At 44.1% G+C, this 19,234-nt stretch overlaps 1 protein-coding gene across 2 annotated transcripts in view; it reads right to left on the reverse strand.

Annotated features, from left to right (window-relative positions):
• Window positions 1–19,234, reverse strand: part of TRIM67 (tripartite motif containing 67) — a 417,173-nt gene that overhangs the window by 136,052 nt on the left and 261,887 nt on the right. For both annotated transcript variants that reach the window (XM_069235025.1, XM_069235026.1), the window contains exon 5: window positions 6,359–6,512. In XM_069235025.1, coding sequence (XP_069091126.1) covers window positions 6,359–6,512 — 154 coding nt within the window. The remainder of the gene's footprint in view (window positions 1–6,358; window positions 6,513–19,234) is intronic.

Raw genomic sequence — 19,234 nt, forward strand, 5'->3', positions numbered from 1 at the left:
ACACAAATCCAGTCAGTAGAACCAAAGCTTTGGGGCCATATTTATACTTTTCGACGCACAACTGCGCCAACGCAGTTGTGCGTCAAAAAATCTAACGCCGGCTAACGCCATTCTGAAGCGCCATGCGGGTGCCGTATTTATTCAATGACGTTAGCCGGCGTTAGCCGGCGGCGCTGCCTGGTGTGCGTCAAAAAAAATTACGTACACCAGGCAGCGCCGGCATAGGGGAATATGGAGCTTGGGCGCCAAAAAATGGGGCAAGTCAGGATGAGGCAAAATTATCGCCTCAACCCGATTTGCGCCATTTGTTTCGACTCCCAACCCCCATTGAAATGACTCCTGTCTTAGCAAAGACAGGAGTCATGCCCCCTTGCCCAATGGCCATGCCCAGGGGACTTCTGTCCCCTGGGCATGGTCATTGGGCATAGTGGCATGTAGGGGGCCACAAATCAGGCCCCCCTATGCCACAAAAAAAAAAAAAATTAATACTTACCTGAACTTGCCTTATGTTCCCTGGGATGGGTCCCTCCATCCTTAGGCGTCCTCCTGGGGTGGGCAAGGGTGACAGGGGGGGTCCCTGGGGGCATAGGAGGGCACCTCTGGGCTCCTTCCGAGCCCACAGGTCCCTTAACGCCTGCCCTGACCAGGAGCTAAAAAACGACGCAAAAGCGGCTGGACGTAATTTTTTTTGACCCGCCCTCTCCCGGGCGACATTTTTGCCCGGGAGTGTAAATACGGCGCACATGCCTCGGAGTCACTTTTTTAGACGGGAACGCCTACCTTGCATATCATTAACACAAAGTAGGTGTCCACGCTAAAAAATGACGCAAACTCCATGGACTTTGGCGCTAGACGCGTCTAACGCCAAAGTATAAATATGGAGTTAGTTTTGCGTCGGAATTGCGTAAAAAAAAACTACGCAATTCCGGCGCAAACAGAGTATAAATATGCCCCTTGATGTTTTAAAGTTTAAAGTGAAAAATAGCACCTAGTGCCAACAGTGGACCCTTGGTGAAGCAAGACCGGGGAAAAGTCAAAAGTTATGACCGACTACAATGGAGCATGATTCGATAAACAAAGTGGATTGGGTCCGGTGTCTCATGGAGGAGCTCGGGTTTGAGGTATTTGGGAAGCTCGGGTTTGAGGTATTTGGGTTTGCTGATAAAGAATGGGGTGGAAAATATGGTGGCAGAAAATATTCAGCCATTGATGAATAGAATGGAATACGAATTCACACAATGATCTGCTCTGCAGGTCTCCTTTTGGGGTAGAGTACAGAAGATTAAGATGGTGACAGCTCCCAGATTTAACTGTGTTTTTGGTATGCTGCTCTCGATGATTCCTGCTTGTACCCTTTACAATATCAATCAGAGTATAAAAAGATTTATCTGGGCAGGCAGGAAATCACAACTCAAATCTTCAAAGTTGTACGCGGATGCCATATCAGGTGGCCTCCAGCTTCCTGAAATGTGGCTTTACTATGTTGCACAACATTTACTGCAACTAACATACCTGATGATTCCAGCAGCTGATCAGCCTCATTGGCTGTTGTGGGAGCTAAACATTGTTCCAGTGGGTTTAGGCATTTTATAAAATGCTCTCATTTTAACAGCCCAACTTTGCCCTACTACCTTAAGAGCTATGTAGGATGCATGGAAAGATTCACACCACACTAACTCTTCAGAACTGTTAGAACAATTCTCACAGGTGTGCCAGTTTAGTGCAATGAGGGAATTACAGTGGACTAAAAACTGATAAAATGGGTTTTATGGGAAGAACAGGCAATTAAAAAAATTTAAGACCTACTTGATGGGTATTCGTTTTGGATCTGATTCAATTCTCAGCATCGCCAAACACAAACTCCCTTAAGCTCTTAAGCTGTCAGGATCTTCCAAGGGAGGGGTATCAAATATATACCTAATTATCATTGACAATCTCTACTCACGTGATAATAGATTTGCGGATAAAATACTTTGCAGGAGCGACTGGATGTGGAATACTCAGAGGATGACTGGAAAATTGTATCATGATCACTTGATCACAGAAGTGAACTTAAAGTACACCTATTCTAAAATCCTTCATAATTGGTATTGGTCTCCTTTCAAATTGTATAAGGCTCATCTAGTTGCTAATGTGGCATGCTCGACATGTCCAAATGTTGCATGTGATTTGTACCACCTACTATGGCCATGTCCTACACTGGATATCTATTGGCATCATATCTGTGTGACTCCTCGCTCTACAGGTTGTATTCCTTTTGAAGAGTCAGACAAGCTGACCTTGTTCCATGACGTTCTTACTTTAGACAGTATGACCTCTCATTGGTGTAGACGGATGTCAACGGCTCTTATGGTGGCTAAGATCTGCATATTACGACACTGGTGTACAGTACAGACACCCACACATCAAGAACGGCTATCTGAACTTTACCGAATAGCTACATATGAACGTTTGCTTTATAAGATTCAAGATCAAATACAGATATTTGACAAGATTTGGGATCCATTTTTGAACCTTTATAAGTTTTAACCATCTTTCTCTTCTGGTGTGTGAAATGCTCTTACCCTACAACTGTGATGATGAATGGAGGGTTTCCATTTATGCTCTCAGTGTAGGATAAAATGAGGATGGTGATTCAATTAATTTGTCTGAGGGGTGTACGTCATATGTGGACAACGGTTATCTTAGGCACTGCTTAAACTGTATTTGTTAAACAAGATGGCTCTTTTGTTCCTTTTTCGATTTTATTTGTCTATTTTCATTAAAACTTTTCAAAGTAATTTTTTTCCATCTTGGGATATTATTTATTACTATATTTATGTTGGATTGGTGTACTTTTTGGGGTACTCTGTATTACAAAACAGCTGTATTCATGTATAATGAACATTTCAATAAAGTACTGTATATCCAAAAAATGAAAAATGTCTGAGAACATAAAGTTCAGTGGGGCAGAGCAACTGGTGGTGTCTGAGGTGGAAGCATCATCATTGAGGAGCTGAAAGACAAGGTTATGGTGATGATTTCTATGTTCAGAATTAGGGCCTGATTTAGAGTTTGGCAGAGGGGGATATCCCGTCTGCCATTGCCAATGGAGATCGTAATCCGGGACTGGATATCTGTCACGTTTGTGACGGAATAACCCATCTGCCAAACTCTAAATCTGCCTGTTAGTTTCTTTTATGGATGTTGAAAAACTAGCGGGCGAAGCTGCAGGCTATAGCCAACAAGGGCTCCATGAGGCCTGATACCCCTTCTGCGAGGACCCGCTGAACAGGCATTTGCTGCTGTACAGAAAAACTGCCATGATGTCAGACCACTGGTGATGCAACTTGGACGAATTGGTGAGCAATTAGGTCCTAATCTCCTCTTGGTTTTCAGAGCACTTTGTAGAAGAAGAAGCCTGGAATTTTGGCTTTAGGCTATCTGGACACTTTTAACACCACTTCCAATGGTGTAGAACTACCAGGGCACCTCTTGGAGGACCAGGACTCAGTGAGGCTGGGTTAAGGTGCAGGTTCAAGATAGTTGGAGCCTTTTCTGTCCCAGAGGCTCTGATCAGGAGGCCAGCCAACTAGTACTTGGAGTTACTTAGAAGTCTTGGGTGCAAGCAGGAAAACTGGTCTAAAGCAACAGGGTAGTCCTTTAAGGACCCCAGGTAAGCTTCAGGCAGCAGGGCAGTCCTCTTGGTGCAGCAGGGCAGTCCTCTGACGGTCTTTCCTCAGGTCCAAATGTGAACTGGCAGGCAGGTCTGAGAGTCCTAGTTTTATACCTGGTACCAGCTTTGAAGTGGAAGAAACCTTTCGATTTGTTCCACCCCACAGAAGTGTCTGGATTTTCCTGCCTCTTTGCGCTGGTCCCAGTCTGTCTACAGTCACAACAGACTAGTGTGCAGTTCTAGTGTGTGAGCAGAGACAGTGTCTTTGAACTGCAAGTGGGACTGTGCACAGTTCCACCCTCACATCCTGCTTGTATGGTCCATATCACCAACACCCAGTCCCTCTTGTGCTCACAGGCTGCAATGGCAGGCCTGGTACGTTTTAAAGGGTTATTTAATTGGATGGCACAATAAGTGCTGCAGGCTCACTACTACCATTTAGTTAACCAGCCCTGGGTATATGGTATACTTCTATACTAGGGACTGATAAGTAAATTAAATATGCAAATCAGGTGTAAGTCAATTTTACCATAGATTAGGGAGTGGGCTCAAAAACTTTAGCACTGGTTAGCAGTGACAAAGTGCACAGAGTCCGAATGGCAACAAAAATAAATTCAGCAAAACAGGAGGGGAGAAGGCAGAACGTTTGGGGAAAGACCACCCTAAGGCTGACAGGTCTAACACTTGCCAACAGTGTGAGTTAAGATTGTCACACTGACTCAGTCTCACCCACTCCCCTAATGCTCTTTTCACCATGAAACTAGCTTTGACAGTGCACCCTAAAGCTTTGCCACCAGCCTAAATTTGTCACAGCAATAAAATGTTTCCAAGGAGAGCCTAGTTACCCCGACCATTCTAAGAAGCCAGCTGACTACCAGAACATACATCTGGCCACTGACATTAGAAGATCTGGACTACTGTCTACTAGCATCATCCACATAGCAAAAGACAGTACTGGCCATTGAAAAGCACAAACCAAATTTGGTACTTATATTAAACCTGCCACCATCTGCTCACGCCTAGGGCTGTGAATTCCAGGCACATCCTTCCTCTACACTATACCACATGCAATCTAGCTGTCTTGCACAGTGCTCAAAACAAAAATTCCAATAAGGTATGGACATCGCACTACTCAGACAGGGTCTTCAAAGCAGTGGGATGCATTGCCAAAGTAGAAGACACAGTCTCTGACGTCAAAGCAGCAGTGCCCAACCTCACCATGGCCTTCACAACTCTGACAAAACATTCTGAAGTTGTTCAGGGCAGGGCAAGCAGAAACAAATTTAAAATTGTGGGCCTTCCTGAGGATGCCGAAGAAGTCTCCTTTGAGAAAATCCTCAAAGTCTGAATTACCTTGTAGATGCTATCTGGCATGTTCACATCCTGCTTTATCCTGGAAAAGCCCCACAGGGCCTTTGTTAAGTGGCCTCCACCAAGTGCCCCCTCCACCTCACCACCACAGTCTTGAACTATAGAGACAGGTTTTCAGCCCTTAGAGAGGCCACGGCAGTCAAAGGTTGTCATTCCAGTCCTCCCAGACTCTAGTTTTCCTCAACTATGTCAGTGCTATAAAAAAAACAAATCCTTCAACACTCTCAAGTAAAAAACACAAGCAATGAATATTAAATGTATGCTCATCTACTGATTTGACTCAAAGTCATCCATACCACATGCTCTATCTTATTTGACTCACTGGATACACAGAAAAAATCCTTCTTCTCTGCCACTGGGACCGGGTGGCACAGGAAAAAGGATCTGGAGCAACACTCCGTCTGCCCTGGCGATGATCTTGCATTGGATGTATATGGAGGCATGGTGGCTCATTGTGGGATGTTCAAATACTTGAACATTCACACTCCACAATTACATGTCCAAGGGAGGAGTCACCAGTGGACCAAAGTGTTGCATGTGGCTTAGTGACTCATGCATTGTCTTTTGTGGCAGCAACTGAAGCAGAGCCACTACACTATCTTTACCTGTACTTTATATGACTAGCAGTGTGTAATTATCTTTTACCGGCACATGGGAGGTGTCACTCTATACTGCATTAGCTACACTTTTGTTCTAAATGGGGTTCAACAGTGACAGATCTTTTTGGGTTGAAGTAAGCCTCAGGTGCTTTTCGCAGGTACGAGGGTTTTGTGTTTTAGTTTAGTTTTTGTTACAACTGTTTTATCCCTACTCATTGTGCTTCCTTTCTCAGTGACACTAGAACTATAGGTCTCACATGCAGGTCCTCCTGCAGTCTACCTTTTTCAGCTTGTCCTCATGCATCCTGTGGAAGCAGCTCCATTTCTCCTACCTTCCTGGCCCCCATGGCCTCCTTTAGTGTGTTGTCATGAAACATTATGGAAACATTATGTTTCTGTATTTGTACACCTAGTTTTAAGTGCCTTTGCATGCACAATGTACTAGACACTAGGCTTACTTGGAGGCTAAACCTATCCCACCTGTTAGCCACAGCTCAGAAGGATATGAAGGAATGGTCAAATCTTTCGATTAACATCCTAAGGAGGATAGCCCTCTTCACAATGATAATCCCACCCATATTTCTATACATACTTCAAAGTTTTTCCCTTGTCCCTCCCCTAGAATGGTGTGCTGATTTGTAGGCCAGAGGACGCTACTTTTTAATTGCAAGCTAAGCCTTTCACATTGCATTCAATAAACGCACCCAATATAGCAAAAGAAATTCATCCTTACTTTTCATCTGAACAAAATCCAGCTGATGGATGGACTGAAGCAGAGGATCACTGTCCAAAGTGAGGTCGAATTCGGAAGACACTTTGGGTTCCAAGGCTCCTTTGACCCACTGCTCCTGTGAAACCTGGACACGTTTGATTAAAGCATCAGAAATCTGAAAAAAAAACAAATACAGTTTAAAATGTTCTCAATTTCATAGGTGTAGGCCATCAGACCTTGCCAGTGACATATGACAATGGAAATCGATGCTCTAACATTTTTTGTGAAGTCTGTAAGTATTCGGAAAATGCAGTTAATCCATAACACTACAGCCACAGAATTGGACTCCATTGTCCATTTGTTATCAACAATTTATTCATGAACCTTAATATTCTAATTATAGTCAGCTGCCTTTGTTAAGTGCACATTGAGGAAAACAGCTTTTTCAATCTAACTAATACAAAATAAACATGTAATATAAACAAATACTTAGTGGTTAATGTATAAGTGTGTGTGTGTGTGTATATACGTATATATATGTATACACACACACACATATATATATATGCATTTTTGTGCATGGAAAGCTTCAGTGTGATCTGTCAAAGGGTGGCCGAGAAAAAAGGTGGTTCCAAAATGGAAAACCCACATGCATTTTCCATAGACATTTTTAGACAAGGCTAAAGCAAAAACTGCTGAACGAATTACCCCAAATTTGGGAGGAAGCTAGATCTACGAGAATCTTTCCTGAAGACCTTAAAAAGGGATACACATGCCCATTATTAAAGAAAAACAAACCTGGACCCGCATGACCCACAAATTACAGACCAATTACAAATGGACCTTTCCTGGGAAAACTGATAGAAAGAGCAGCTTTTGCCCAGATGTCACACTTTATTAAAGATAACTCCATACTTTCAGGCCACCAAACTGGATTCTGCTCAGGAATGTGGGATGATTTGAAAAACACAATAGATCACACTACTTCTCCTGGACCTCTTAGATGCCTTTTACACACTTGACCATGACACCTTAATACAAAGACTCTACGAAGCCGGCTTAGAGGGGACTGCTCTCGTCTGGATCACATCATGCCTTCAAAACAGAACTAATGTCATCCATACTCCCCCTTTCTCATTTAAACTCTACTTCACAAAAGCAGGGGGCCCTTAAGGCTCGATCATTTCACCCATGCTTTGCAATATCTACATGATGTCATTACCAGCAATGATGTTCAATTCACATGCTACAACTACGTAGATGACACACAAATACTCCTTAAACTGGAATGCCCCAAAGACATTGGAATATCACAAATCTTCAGTTGCCTTACAAGCGTTAATGAGTGGATGACATTGATGACATGGAGCCATCTCAAACTGAATGCTTCCAAAACAGAAATACTAATATGTGGCGTTTGGAAAAATGATGACCCACTCTGTGCCTTGCCTGACGATCTGGGACCACCTCCTAAAGTATCTAAGGAAGTAAGAAACGTTGGAATTACCATGGACTACAAGTTAACAATGAATGCTCAAAGTGAACAAATTAGCAAGATCAAGCTTTATTACCATGAAAACTCTGCGACACATCTTCTCCCACCAAGGATTTCCACACAAGATGCATTCTCCTATCTCTCTTGTACTGTCTTAACTGGATTTTACCAACGACCTCTACCATAGATCATCTCTATCTACTGTGAAAAAAACGATAAAACATTCAGAATTCTGCAGCCAGACTACTCCTACATGTGAAGCCACAAGCCCACATCTCCCCTGCTTTGAGTGCCCTACATTAGTTACCAGTTGCCAGAAGATCCACCTTCAAGCTGCTTTGTATCACCCACAAAGAAATACATGGAACATGACTGCTTGTCATCAGGAATAAAATCTCCAAATACATTCAACAACAAAAAACTCCACTCAAGATTGGCATCCTACCTCTAAACATCACCATACAAGAAAAAGACAATAAGTGGTACATCTTTCTCTGTTCAAGCGGCTAAACTATGGAATTCATTACCCCCAAATATGAGATCCACAGACAACTATCTTATCTCTAGAGGACTACTCAAGAGTTGCTTTTGCCTACATAACCACCATACTCAAACAGCAATAGACTGCATATCCCTGTGTATGTAAACATTTAATAATCTGAATATATGTATATATCTAAATATGTGTATTTCTTTCTGCAAATATTTATAATAACTATTTTATCTTAACATATATACATACTCTTTAGGCCTGTTTAACAAATGTATATTTTACCTATGGTTAAAAATATATATTATGCATATATATATGTGTATGTATGCATCTACATATATATATATGGGTACATTACTCTATGCTTGACATATTTATAGGTCAATGCATAGTTTCTATATAGGTTGTTTGATTAGATGTTTATGAGTCTGTTTTTATTTTATCTATCTCAATAGGTAAATACTATCTTAACTATTTATCTGCAAACAGTTCACTATTGGATTATTGAGGAAAAATAAAATAATGTTATAAAAGTACACAAATAAACTTCAAATACTGCAACTCCTGAAATCTGTGTTGATACAATAAAACCTGAAATCTCAATATATGATATTCCATGCACATACATTCCCTTACTATGTAATCATGTATCTATATATTTACTACTTTAGTCCTACTGTACAAGAGGCAAACAATTAAAAAAAAAAAGTTAAAAAAAATAAATACAACTTTTACTCTCTTGAAAGCTTTACTCTGTCCCACCGTCACCTTATACCTCTATCATTCTATTCTCTATCTCCACCCTCTGATTCATCCAAAACCCATTCTACTACTATCTCAAAATAACCCCCCTATACTCTTCCTTCTTCAAACCCTCCTTGTTCACCCCAAACATTGGTTTACTACTATGCTCTCCCAAACAACCCTATTAAATTCTCCCTCATTTATCCCTTATTTGACTCATCCCAAATCCCATTTTACAACTATAATCTTTCTAATCTCTTTCTACAGACTCTTCCATCCTCCACCTCTCCTTTACTTATCCAAAACCTCATCTTACTACTATGATCTCCCAATGAACACTCTTTCCTCCTCTATCCTTCCGTTATTCTATTCAATCCAACTAACAGACTCACATGTCCTCTGCTCAAATTATCTCATACCTCCCTACACTAATAGTGTACTAATACTTCCCTATACTAATCCACCACTAATCCTTTTGGTTTCTGAAATAGTGTGCTACTCGCCTAAAAGCACCTCAGTACCTCATCTGGGGTAGTAAGCGCTATATAAATACAATTACAATTACAATCTTGGTCCACAGATTGTGCTTTTCCTGTAAATCCATTCAGTAGTTTTTGAAGAATTAAAGGACCAAAATAATTGTATATCTGTACAGTTGAGCCCGCAAGAGTCTTGAGAGACTCTTGTGGGTACTCCAATTTAAAATAGAGCATTCTGTTTGGCCCAGGGAGCTTTAGTTCCTTTGAGTCATCCTACTCCCGTTGGAGTCAGACTCCCTCAACAGTAAGCACTCTTACTGGATGTCAGCAACATGAAAAAAATGTTGTTGGAAGCCATTACAGGACTCAGGGACTAAGTCCCCTATCCTGCAATTAAAAAAGAAAATAGTATAGGAGGGTAGGGATACCCTGACCGCCTACGCCCAATGGGAGGCCACAGCGTGACCTCATCCAAACCACCCCGGAGCCAAAAACGAAAAACAAAGTGGCAAAAGTCCCAGTCTTGCAGGATTAAACAAAAAAAACTAATAAACTGGCGGTCGGACCTCCTTCAATAACTTTAAGCACCATGGAGCCCAGTCCTGGGGCTGTATTCATTAAGAGGAGGTAGCTGTGTGATCCCTTTCCCATTTCCTCCAGAGACCCCGAGGAGCCCACCTCCAGGGCTAAAATTTCTATATATATGGAGGGGGGCTGTGTCTCCCCCACCGAGCTGGACGGTCCCCTTCCATGACCCTCAAAAGTCCCCGGAGCGCCCACCCCAGGGCCCGAAATTTAAGAAAATGGGGAGGGGGCCATGCAGCCCCCCCCAAGCCTCAAAAGGCTCCAGGACTGAAATGTAACTAAATGGGGAGGGGGACTGAGCGGCTCCCCTCCTAAAGCCTCAAAGGGCCCGAGGAGCCCAACCCTACGCTGATTACTTTAAGGGAGCCAGCTCAGATGCTTGTTCCTGGAAGCCCATCCCCGGGACATAGTGATTTCCTGCCTGCAATGGCAAGGGCAGGAAAAACTGCGTTTGCTCTCGCTTAGCGGGAGCATTTTCAAACCTCCCACCAAAGTGGGAGCCAGCACCAAGTCCGTTGCCAGCAGATGGGAGCTTCAGAAATGCTCCGCCTCCCAGGAGTGGACGTTTGATCTGTTTCCCTGCCTGGGTTGGCTTCAGGGTCGTGTGCGGCAGGGGGGTTGCATTTATGTATGGTGATTCACGTTTAAAAAAAAACTAGAAATTCACTGAAAAAAACAAAGGGTACAGTAATGTTATAGCTAGGTGTGATAAAAAGATCACTTTAAGAAATCCTTAGAAATTCACTGAAAATACCAAAGGTTCAAGTAACATTATGGTTAAGTGAATATGTCAGTGATAACAGTGATGGAAATTGAAGCGTGAGTTCTGGAAAATTTGTTTTGAATACTTTAGAAGGAAGGCCCATTCTCTGTCTGTTAGTGTCCTCTGTATATCGAGTTCCCATCTGAAATCCATACGTTTCCTAAGTCCCTTATATAGCCATTTAATTAAGCGTTGTTTGTGTCCAACAGTGTGTATTGCCTGCAAAGGTTTGTGCGTTTCAGGCATGTGTCCGTCTGGGGCCCAGTGTTGACGTACATAGTTAATAATACTAGCATTTGTTAAGAACAGGGTATTTGGAAGTCCATGCAGGTGTGTAAATTCTTGGTGGGTCATCAACACTCCATCCGCAAACAGGGAAACTGGTTCCAGGGATTCAGCACTTTATTTGTAAGAATGCACATAAATATAAGAAGACCACATAGCTGTATATATGAAGAAAAAGGGTGCGATGAACGTGTGTATTTCATGGTGAGCTTCTAGTACATGAGTGCAACTTTTAGTAGCATAGGGCCCTCCGTGAGTGGCACAGAGCCCAGATAAAGTAGTGTATGTAGCTTGCCAGTGTGTAGCATATGTGGGGTATAACCTATTTCTTCCAAAGTATGGCCAGCCAATCTATATGCCAGCCACTGTAGCTGACTGGCTATGCAATAGGCTTTTACATCAGGAGCCCAATACCACCCTCATCAGATGGCAACTGTAATTTAGCCAGGCTTATCTGTCGTCGACCCACATCCCATATAAGGTCTATTAGTATTGCATTAAGCGTTGTGAAGGTGCGTGGTGGGATCAAGTTCGGCAAATTCACAAAAATAATAAAGTAGGCGAGGCAGAAGAACCATCTTGGCCGTGATAGTCAGCCGGCTACAGAAAAAAGGAAGAGTCCTCAAGAAGTTTACTTGTGCCCTTAACGCAACTGTCGCACGGCCCAGATTGCCATCTAGGAGGTCTTTTGGGTCGCGATATATTTGCACCCCTAGGTACCTGAATGATTGTACAGCTAATTGTATATGAAATGGTCTGAATGTAAGCTGGGGAATAGCCAGCTGACCGCTTAAGGAAAAAGCATAGGACTTATTCGCATTTATCCATACGCATGACAGGTCCCCAAAAGTAGTCATAAGCAGGGCTGCTTGCTCCAGTGAGGAGCGCATTTCCCTAAAGTAAAGGATCATATCATCTGCATATAGCGATATCGTATGAAGCGATCTGTCTACTCGTATACCTCACATCTCCGCTTGTTGACGAAAGCATTAGGCCAATGGCTCTACCGCCAAAACAAATAATAGGGGGGATAGGGAGCAGCCTTGTTTGGTGCCACGTAAAATTGGATATGAAGCAGAGATACAACCCCAAGTCTTGGCTCTGGCCGTAGGGCACGAGTAGAGTAGCTGAACCCAGCGGATATAACTGGGGGGTATACCATACGCCGTGAGGGCTGCCAACATAAAATCCCAGCTAAGGGAGTCAAAGGCCTGTTTTATATCTAGGGTAAGCCAGCAAGCCTAAGGTTGGAGAGTATGGGAAGCAGCCTTGACATGAAATAGCCTACGAATGTTTAAGGAAGTATTTCTATGGGGCACAAAGCCACATTGGTCGGAGTGTATCAATTGTGGAAGCAGAGGGAGCAAACGGCTGCCAGTATCGTGCTTGGGATCTTGTACTCGGTATTGAGAAGGGAGAAGGGTCTATATGAGGACATCTCTGCGGGGTCCCTAGCAGGTTTCAGAGGAGAGATCACCAATGGTTCACATGTAGAATGAGGGAGTATCCCAGATTCTAGCGAATCCGTGTATAGAGTGAGGAGATGAGGGGCGAAAAACAAGGAGTACGTGGCTTAAAACTCCGCTGGCAGGCCGTCTGTGCCAGGTGTCTTATTACGGGCTAAGTCTTTCATAGTATTACGAATCTCACTTGTCGTTATAGGAGCCTCCAAGGAGTCGCATTCTGAGGGTGCGACCTGCGGCAGCGTAATTCGGGCCATATATGAGGCCACCACTTTCAGGTTTGTCATAGTAGGTGTTTTATACAGTTCTGTGTAATAGTCTTGAAACACTTGATTAATTTCTGATTGGGTATGTACTGGGCCATGTTGTGGTGTGTTTATGCTGGGAACTGGAGTGTGGGATTGTACAGGTTTAATCATTCGAGCCAATAGAGTCCCGTAACAGTTTGCCTCTGAGTGTATTTTAGTTAGATATGTTCTCTGATCAACAACCCATAGTCTTTCTTGTAGGTCAGCATAATCAATAAACGCATTCTGGAGTTTAGAGGTTTCTTCCGGGTAGTGTGCAGCTCTGAGTTCTAATGGGCCCAGCTGGTTCTTGACTTGGGTCAGGTCACGCAGGATTTCCCCTGTAGTTCCTACCAATGTTTTAATTGAGACACCCCGTATTACTGCCTTGAATGCCTCCCATTCTATCTATGTAAAAGATGCTCTATGAGTGTTTTTTCGGCAAAGAATGTGGTGATAGTAGTTGAAAGAGTATTGCAGTACGCTGCGTCTTCTAGTAGTGTAGGCTGTAATCGCCATATAGGGATCGGGGTTGGAACATGTCCCCACAAAAGTGATATTTCTCATGGGTTATGATCGGAGATTGTCTTGCCTAAATATGTGGCGTGCGGTGTTTGGGATTGAAGAGTAGAAGTGTATAGAAATAGGTCCAGTCTGGAGTGCAATGCATGGGGATGGGAGTAAAAGAAAAATTCTCTCATGCCTGCATTACGGCCACGCCATACGTCCATCAGCCGCCATCCCTCCACCCAGCAGCATAATGCTTTTGCCTGCTTGATCAAGTTTGCGGATGGCAATGGAGGGTGAGAGCGATCTAGATCTGTATCCAACACCGCGTTGCAGTCGCCTCCCAGGAGCCATGGAAGATGTGCCCACTCTGCGAGTACCGTGGAGAGATGGGCAAAAAATGCATCTTGGTCTGAATTAGGGGCATAAACACACTCCAGCACTATTGGCATGCCATCTAAGCAACTTCTTATGAGCACATAACGGCCTTGCATGTCTATTTTGGATTCCTGGTGTGAGTAAGGGACAACCGCCTGCATCCATATTATTGCCCCTCTCGCAGATGCAAAGTATGATGTACGGTATAATTGACCTCTCCATTTAGCACAGAGATTTTTTGCCTCATGTAGTGTGAGGTTTGTTTCTTGAAGATAAGTAATGTGCGTGCGCTTTCTGTGTAACTGCGCCAGTACACAGTGACACTTTGGTGCTGGACCCAGGCCATAGACGTTCCAGGTAACAATGTTGTAAGTAGTAGTAGAGATCATCTGTCTGTGAAATACTATATATGTGGTGAAACCAATGATAAGACCAGTGTCCTTTAACAGTTAGCACAAACATGTCAAACTTATAACACATTTGTACCTTTCCCAATACTCGGTCCAGCGAGCAACAGCCATGCGACCAAACTGTTAAGAAAAACATAAGTAATTGAACAAGGCACAACTTGGGCATTCGCCTGTGGGGGCGTAACCATTGGGGACTTGTCTGTGGGGTGTTGAGCATGTGGTCTGCACAAAGTAGTAATCAGGTGTCTAGGTCCGGACCATATACATTATACATCTGTAACACTGTGCAATGATAAACCTATAACATATCTAAGATTGTCAACTGGTCCTTTATACTGGTGGCTAGCGGGAGCCAACCACAAAGGATGTTTAATAGAGGAGAGAATACAGTTATCAATGGGTACTTGCGGTTACACAGTGAGTATTACAGGTTGTGTGCCGTTTGCGGTGTTATTGACATAAAGAGTACCAGGCTGCCATCTGTATCTGAGTCCAACGCACTGCCCTCTGGCGAACTATCACTAGGGCAGCACGGCTGTGCCTGTAGAGCCACCGCCGACATCAGGGCTGCGCGCTGGCTCGCCTTGGCGCGTCATCGGCGCAGTCTGCAGCACTCAGTCCCAGGCCCCTCTGCCACGACAGCAGCGGGGCTGTCGGCGAGAGCCCCCACGGGGGGGGATTTGGTCAATCCGAGCATCCGGTTTCTGACAGTCTTAGTGTTTGGTCCAACCATAAGCATACAGCTTCCGGTGTGTCAAAAACGTGAGATCGATTGTGATAAAGGATTTTAAGTTTCGCAGGGAAAATCAGAGCATATGTGACACTAGCAGCACGCAGTTGTCTCTTCGCTTCAGTGAACGTAAAGCATCGTCGCTGTACCACCACAGCGGTCTGGAAACAGGGAGATTTGTGCATTATCTACAAGGATTGGTGCTCTTTCTCTCGCCGCTCTAAGCACTTGGTCACGGTCTCTTTAGTTCAAGATCTTGACCACTGTCGGTTGTGGCGGCACACCAGGCGTCAGTCTCCCTGTGGGCACCCTAAGTGCCCTTTCTATGGTGAAAAAGGATGAAAGACCTGTTGGAGACACCACCATGCTGAGACATTTTTCAATAAAGTGTGTTACCTTGGTGCCCTCCATGCCTTCCGGCGTACCAATGATACGGACATTGTTGTGCCGCGCACGTCCTTCAGCATCTTCCGCTCTGTCCTGAAGAAGCTCCACTTGCTTGCGTAGTTGCATCGTTATAGATACTTGGCCGTTCATGCACGGTTCTAGAGTGTACAGTGTCTTTTTTGTTGTGTCCACTGCCTGCTCATTTGCGGATTTCATCCCTGATAATACTTATGTCTGCGGTCAGGGTGCCAAGTTGTGTTCCATGGCAGCTCTTGATTCTCTGAGGATGAGATCAAGCTTGTCCATTCATGTCATCTGGTCTGTGGGTGGCACCATTTTGGGTGAACGATTCTCAGGTGAGCCATCCGGAGTAGGGGCAGGAGTAGTAAATAGTTTATCCCGATCCAGCTGCTTTTTTTTTTTTTTTGTGTGCGTCCCATGATGTCTTCACTGTGGCGGCGGGACATTGAGGGGAATATAGTTTTAAGGCGGGGCACCCAGTCTAATCGGGGAGCAACAGGCGAGGTGGAAAGGAGAGCAGCAGCCACATGCAGCGAACTGGCCTGCAAGATACGATAAGGCCAAGGGCGGCAGACACAGCGTAGGTTCTGAGAAACAACAGCTCTCTTATGGCAGCAGGGGCAGCCGATGTCAAGAAGCCCTGGCCCTCCACCAGGGCACACTGCAGGCCGCACATTCGCTCCGCCACTGCAGGGAGCCCAACAGGCACCGGCCGGCAGCGCTGCCAGGCTCAGCCTGCAGCCCGTACTCACAGCTCTACGAGGCACCGGGAGTGTCCACTCCTCAGCTGCAGGGGTAATGGCTGCACATCGGGCGCGTATAGGATCTCCCCCGATGTCTCACGTTCCACAATCTGCTTGTAACTCATCGGCTCCATGGGCCCCGTTCAGCACGCACCCAGGCCCGCGCAGCATCCGGATGTCCCCGTCGGCTTCCTCATGTACATTGCCCCAGACCGGGTACGCAACTCTGGCTTAGTGTCTGCAGGGTCCTCCTTCTCACTGCAGTGCTCGCTGGACCCACCAGACCCCAGGTCCCGGGGAGCAGCGCGGCCCACAGGCCATCACAGCGCAGGTCGGCAAGCATGCAATGCAGTCTCTGATCCTTACCGGATCATTGCAGCATGCTCTTTCTGCTCTCTGCACTTCCCGTCATCACAGCAGTATATATATATATATATATATATATACATATATATATATATATATATATATATATATATATATATATGTATATATATATATATATATATATACATTTAGATAGGCATAGAGGGTCTTGGAACCAACTTGTTCTGCCACTAGTTTGCCTGATTGCCATTGAAACTCTGCTTTCAACCACAACAGCCCACTGTATGGGTAAGCTTCAGTCTGCATTAGTCATTGGCTTTTTTGCCCTATGAATGATGCCATTTTCTGATCACCGTGTCTACATGCACCTGAAAATAACTGCCCTTTAGTAACAGGGCTGGTTGGCCAGTCCTTTAGTTTTGAATTTTCCCCTTTTATGGTTCCACTTTCATTTCGTTGTCTCTCCTCTTTTTATTTGAATGTTTCTTAAGAGGATACTACAGTTCCCCAGGCAATGCTAATGGACTGCTTTCTTGTCACTCATCTCATCTGCACTGTACTGCATTTCACTTGGCCACTTACACTAAACCAGGAGATCATTAGGGAATGCTGTCGTCCACAGTGCAGCATTGTTTTACCATTCTAAGATGGCCAACACACTGGTTGTATATGTAGCGACCATACTTGAACTTTAAAACAATGACAGACAACACCTTTGCAAAATGGACACCTGCTACTATATTTAGTTTTCTTTTTGCAAACATATGCATACCTTGTTTAGAGGGCAGGATATTTTCTTTTTTTCTACTTGTATTCTTTTAATTTAGCCTGCATATCTAGAATTTGTGTGTGTTTTATTGTGGATGTGTCAGAGGGCGAATGGAAGGGTGAATCAGGGGACTGATGAATGGATGCACGATTGCAAAGATGAGTGACACTGTGCAGGTATGAGGACTTATTGAGAGTTTACACTCATCAGTGACACAGAAAGCACTTTCATTATTAAACCAGACCTATTGACTTTGCCAATGCTTTTTCACTTACTCTGCCACTCAGAGTCAGTACTGATCCTGCTCCTCATGGAAACAGTTCATCCCGAACTGGTACGCAAGACCTCATCCAGATGGGATGTATAACAACCCACGGCTGTTTCAGCCCTATTAGGCTTCGTGAGGCATAGATAGCTTGGATCCTGTAGCAGAGTGAGCAAGGAGCCACCTCTGGACATACCCATTATCAATATGGACATTTAATCAAACAAACAAACAAACAAACAAACAAACAAACAGTTAACTTACTCACGAGGCCTAATAAGGCTCATACCGGTCTGGGACTCCCTTCTGAAAAATACAAAAATCATAATTGTCGCAATTACTTTATTTCCTCAACTGTAGAGATTCCCAATCTCTGCCCTAGGAAACTGTATTCATAGTCAACGGAACAAACATAAAACGGTAACGTGCAATTTTGAAAGTGGGCCTGCCTCCATAACTTAAATAACATATTTCTCGAATTACGCAAAACATCTTTCTACAGAGACACAAATACACACTGTATTTGGCAGGACACTGACACTGAGCGCAGTGAATGCCCACAGTGGTTGCCTGTGAGCTGGTATACACATTCTTCTGTTCAGCCCTTCCTCCTCAATGAAACTCACACAGAACATCCACCAGCAGCAGAACCCCTACTGATAAAAAATGACCTATTGATTGGAAGTATGGGGAGCTTAACTTCATAAATAAGATGTATTAATCCTCCAATTGATCAGTAGCTACAAAAGGCCACATCTGTGCCCTCTGAGAAAAAGGGCCTTGTTTAATCCACATGCCTTTTTTTTGTAGATCTGGGGTTTTATTTTACTCTCGTGTGTCAGCATTAATAAAATTAACACAAAAGTGTTTGGCTAGTATGGTATTATGAGCACAAAACACAAATAGAAATTGATAGCACAGAAAATAACGACAATTTTGATGTGAATATTATGTGCTATTTCTTTCTAGTACATATTACTATATTCAGCCCTCTTATTTCCTTATTAGACGGTAGTGGTGACATCTCTAATCAACTGTAATAAAATGAATGACACTAATGTAGTAGGTTTTTGTAATTGAGTTTTGATGTCAGTATATCTGACAGAGACAGCAGTCAATCTGAAAGGCACGTCATTAAGTAACAATACAACTGCTGTTCAATACAGAAAAAGATCAATAGTTTTATGAGTTTTCTGACTCAAAACTTTTTTCCCCTAACAGTTAGCAGATAAGAAGAAATTTTTGGCTGTATGTGTCTTTTTTGCACTGCTGCGTTCATTACATGAATGCAACGCATTAACGTAAATATATTTTCCATATTGCCATGTTTATTTTCGCACTATAGACTCAGGACCTCATTCCGAGTTTGGTGGTCCTGGGACCACCAGACTCGCAATGGCGGTCAGACTGCCGCTAAAGCAACGATCCGGCCTCCATATTATGATCGTGGCCGAGATGCCGCAGTCCATTCCCCGGCACTGTCAGGTTGCCGCCGGTCGACAGCCTGGCAGTGTCGGCGGTCTTAATCTGCTACGGCAGCGGTGCAAGCAGTGCTGCCCTTCGGATTACGAGTCCCCTCTCCGATGGCTTTTGCATGGCGGTTCCGCCCCCATAGGGGCCCCTGCACTGCCCATGCACTCGGCATAGGCAGTGCAGGGGCCCTCATGGACAGCCCTGTTGCGCTTTTTACTGCCCGAATTACCGTCAGTGAAAAGCGCATCAGGTGCTATCTCACCTGAAGCACTGCAACCTTGCCTCCGGCTTGA

Source organism: Pleurodeles waltl, chromosome 5, assembly GCF_031143425.1.
Source record: "Pleurodeles waltl isolate 20211129_DDA chromosome 5, aPleWal1.hap1.20221129, whole genome shotgun sequence".
In the NCBI taxonomy this organism is placed as follows: domain Eukaryota; kingdom Metazoa; phylum Chordata; class Amphibia; order Caudata; family Salamandridae; genus Pleurodeles; species Pleurodeles waltl.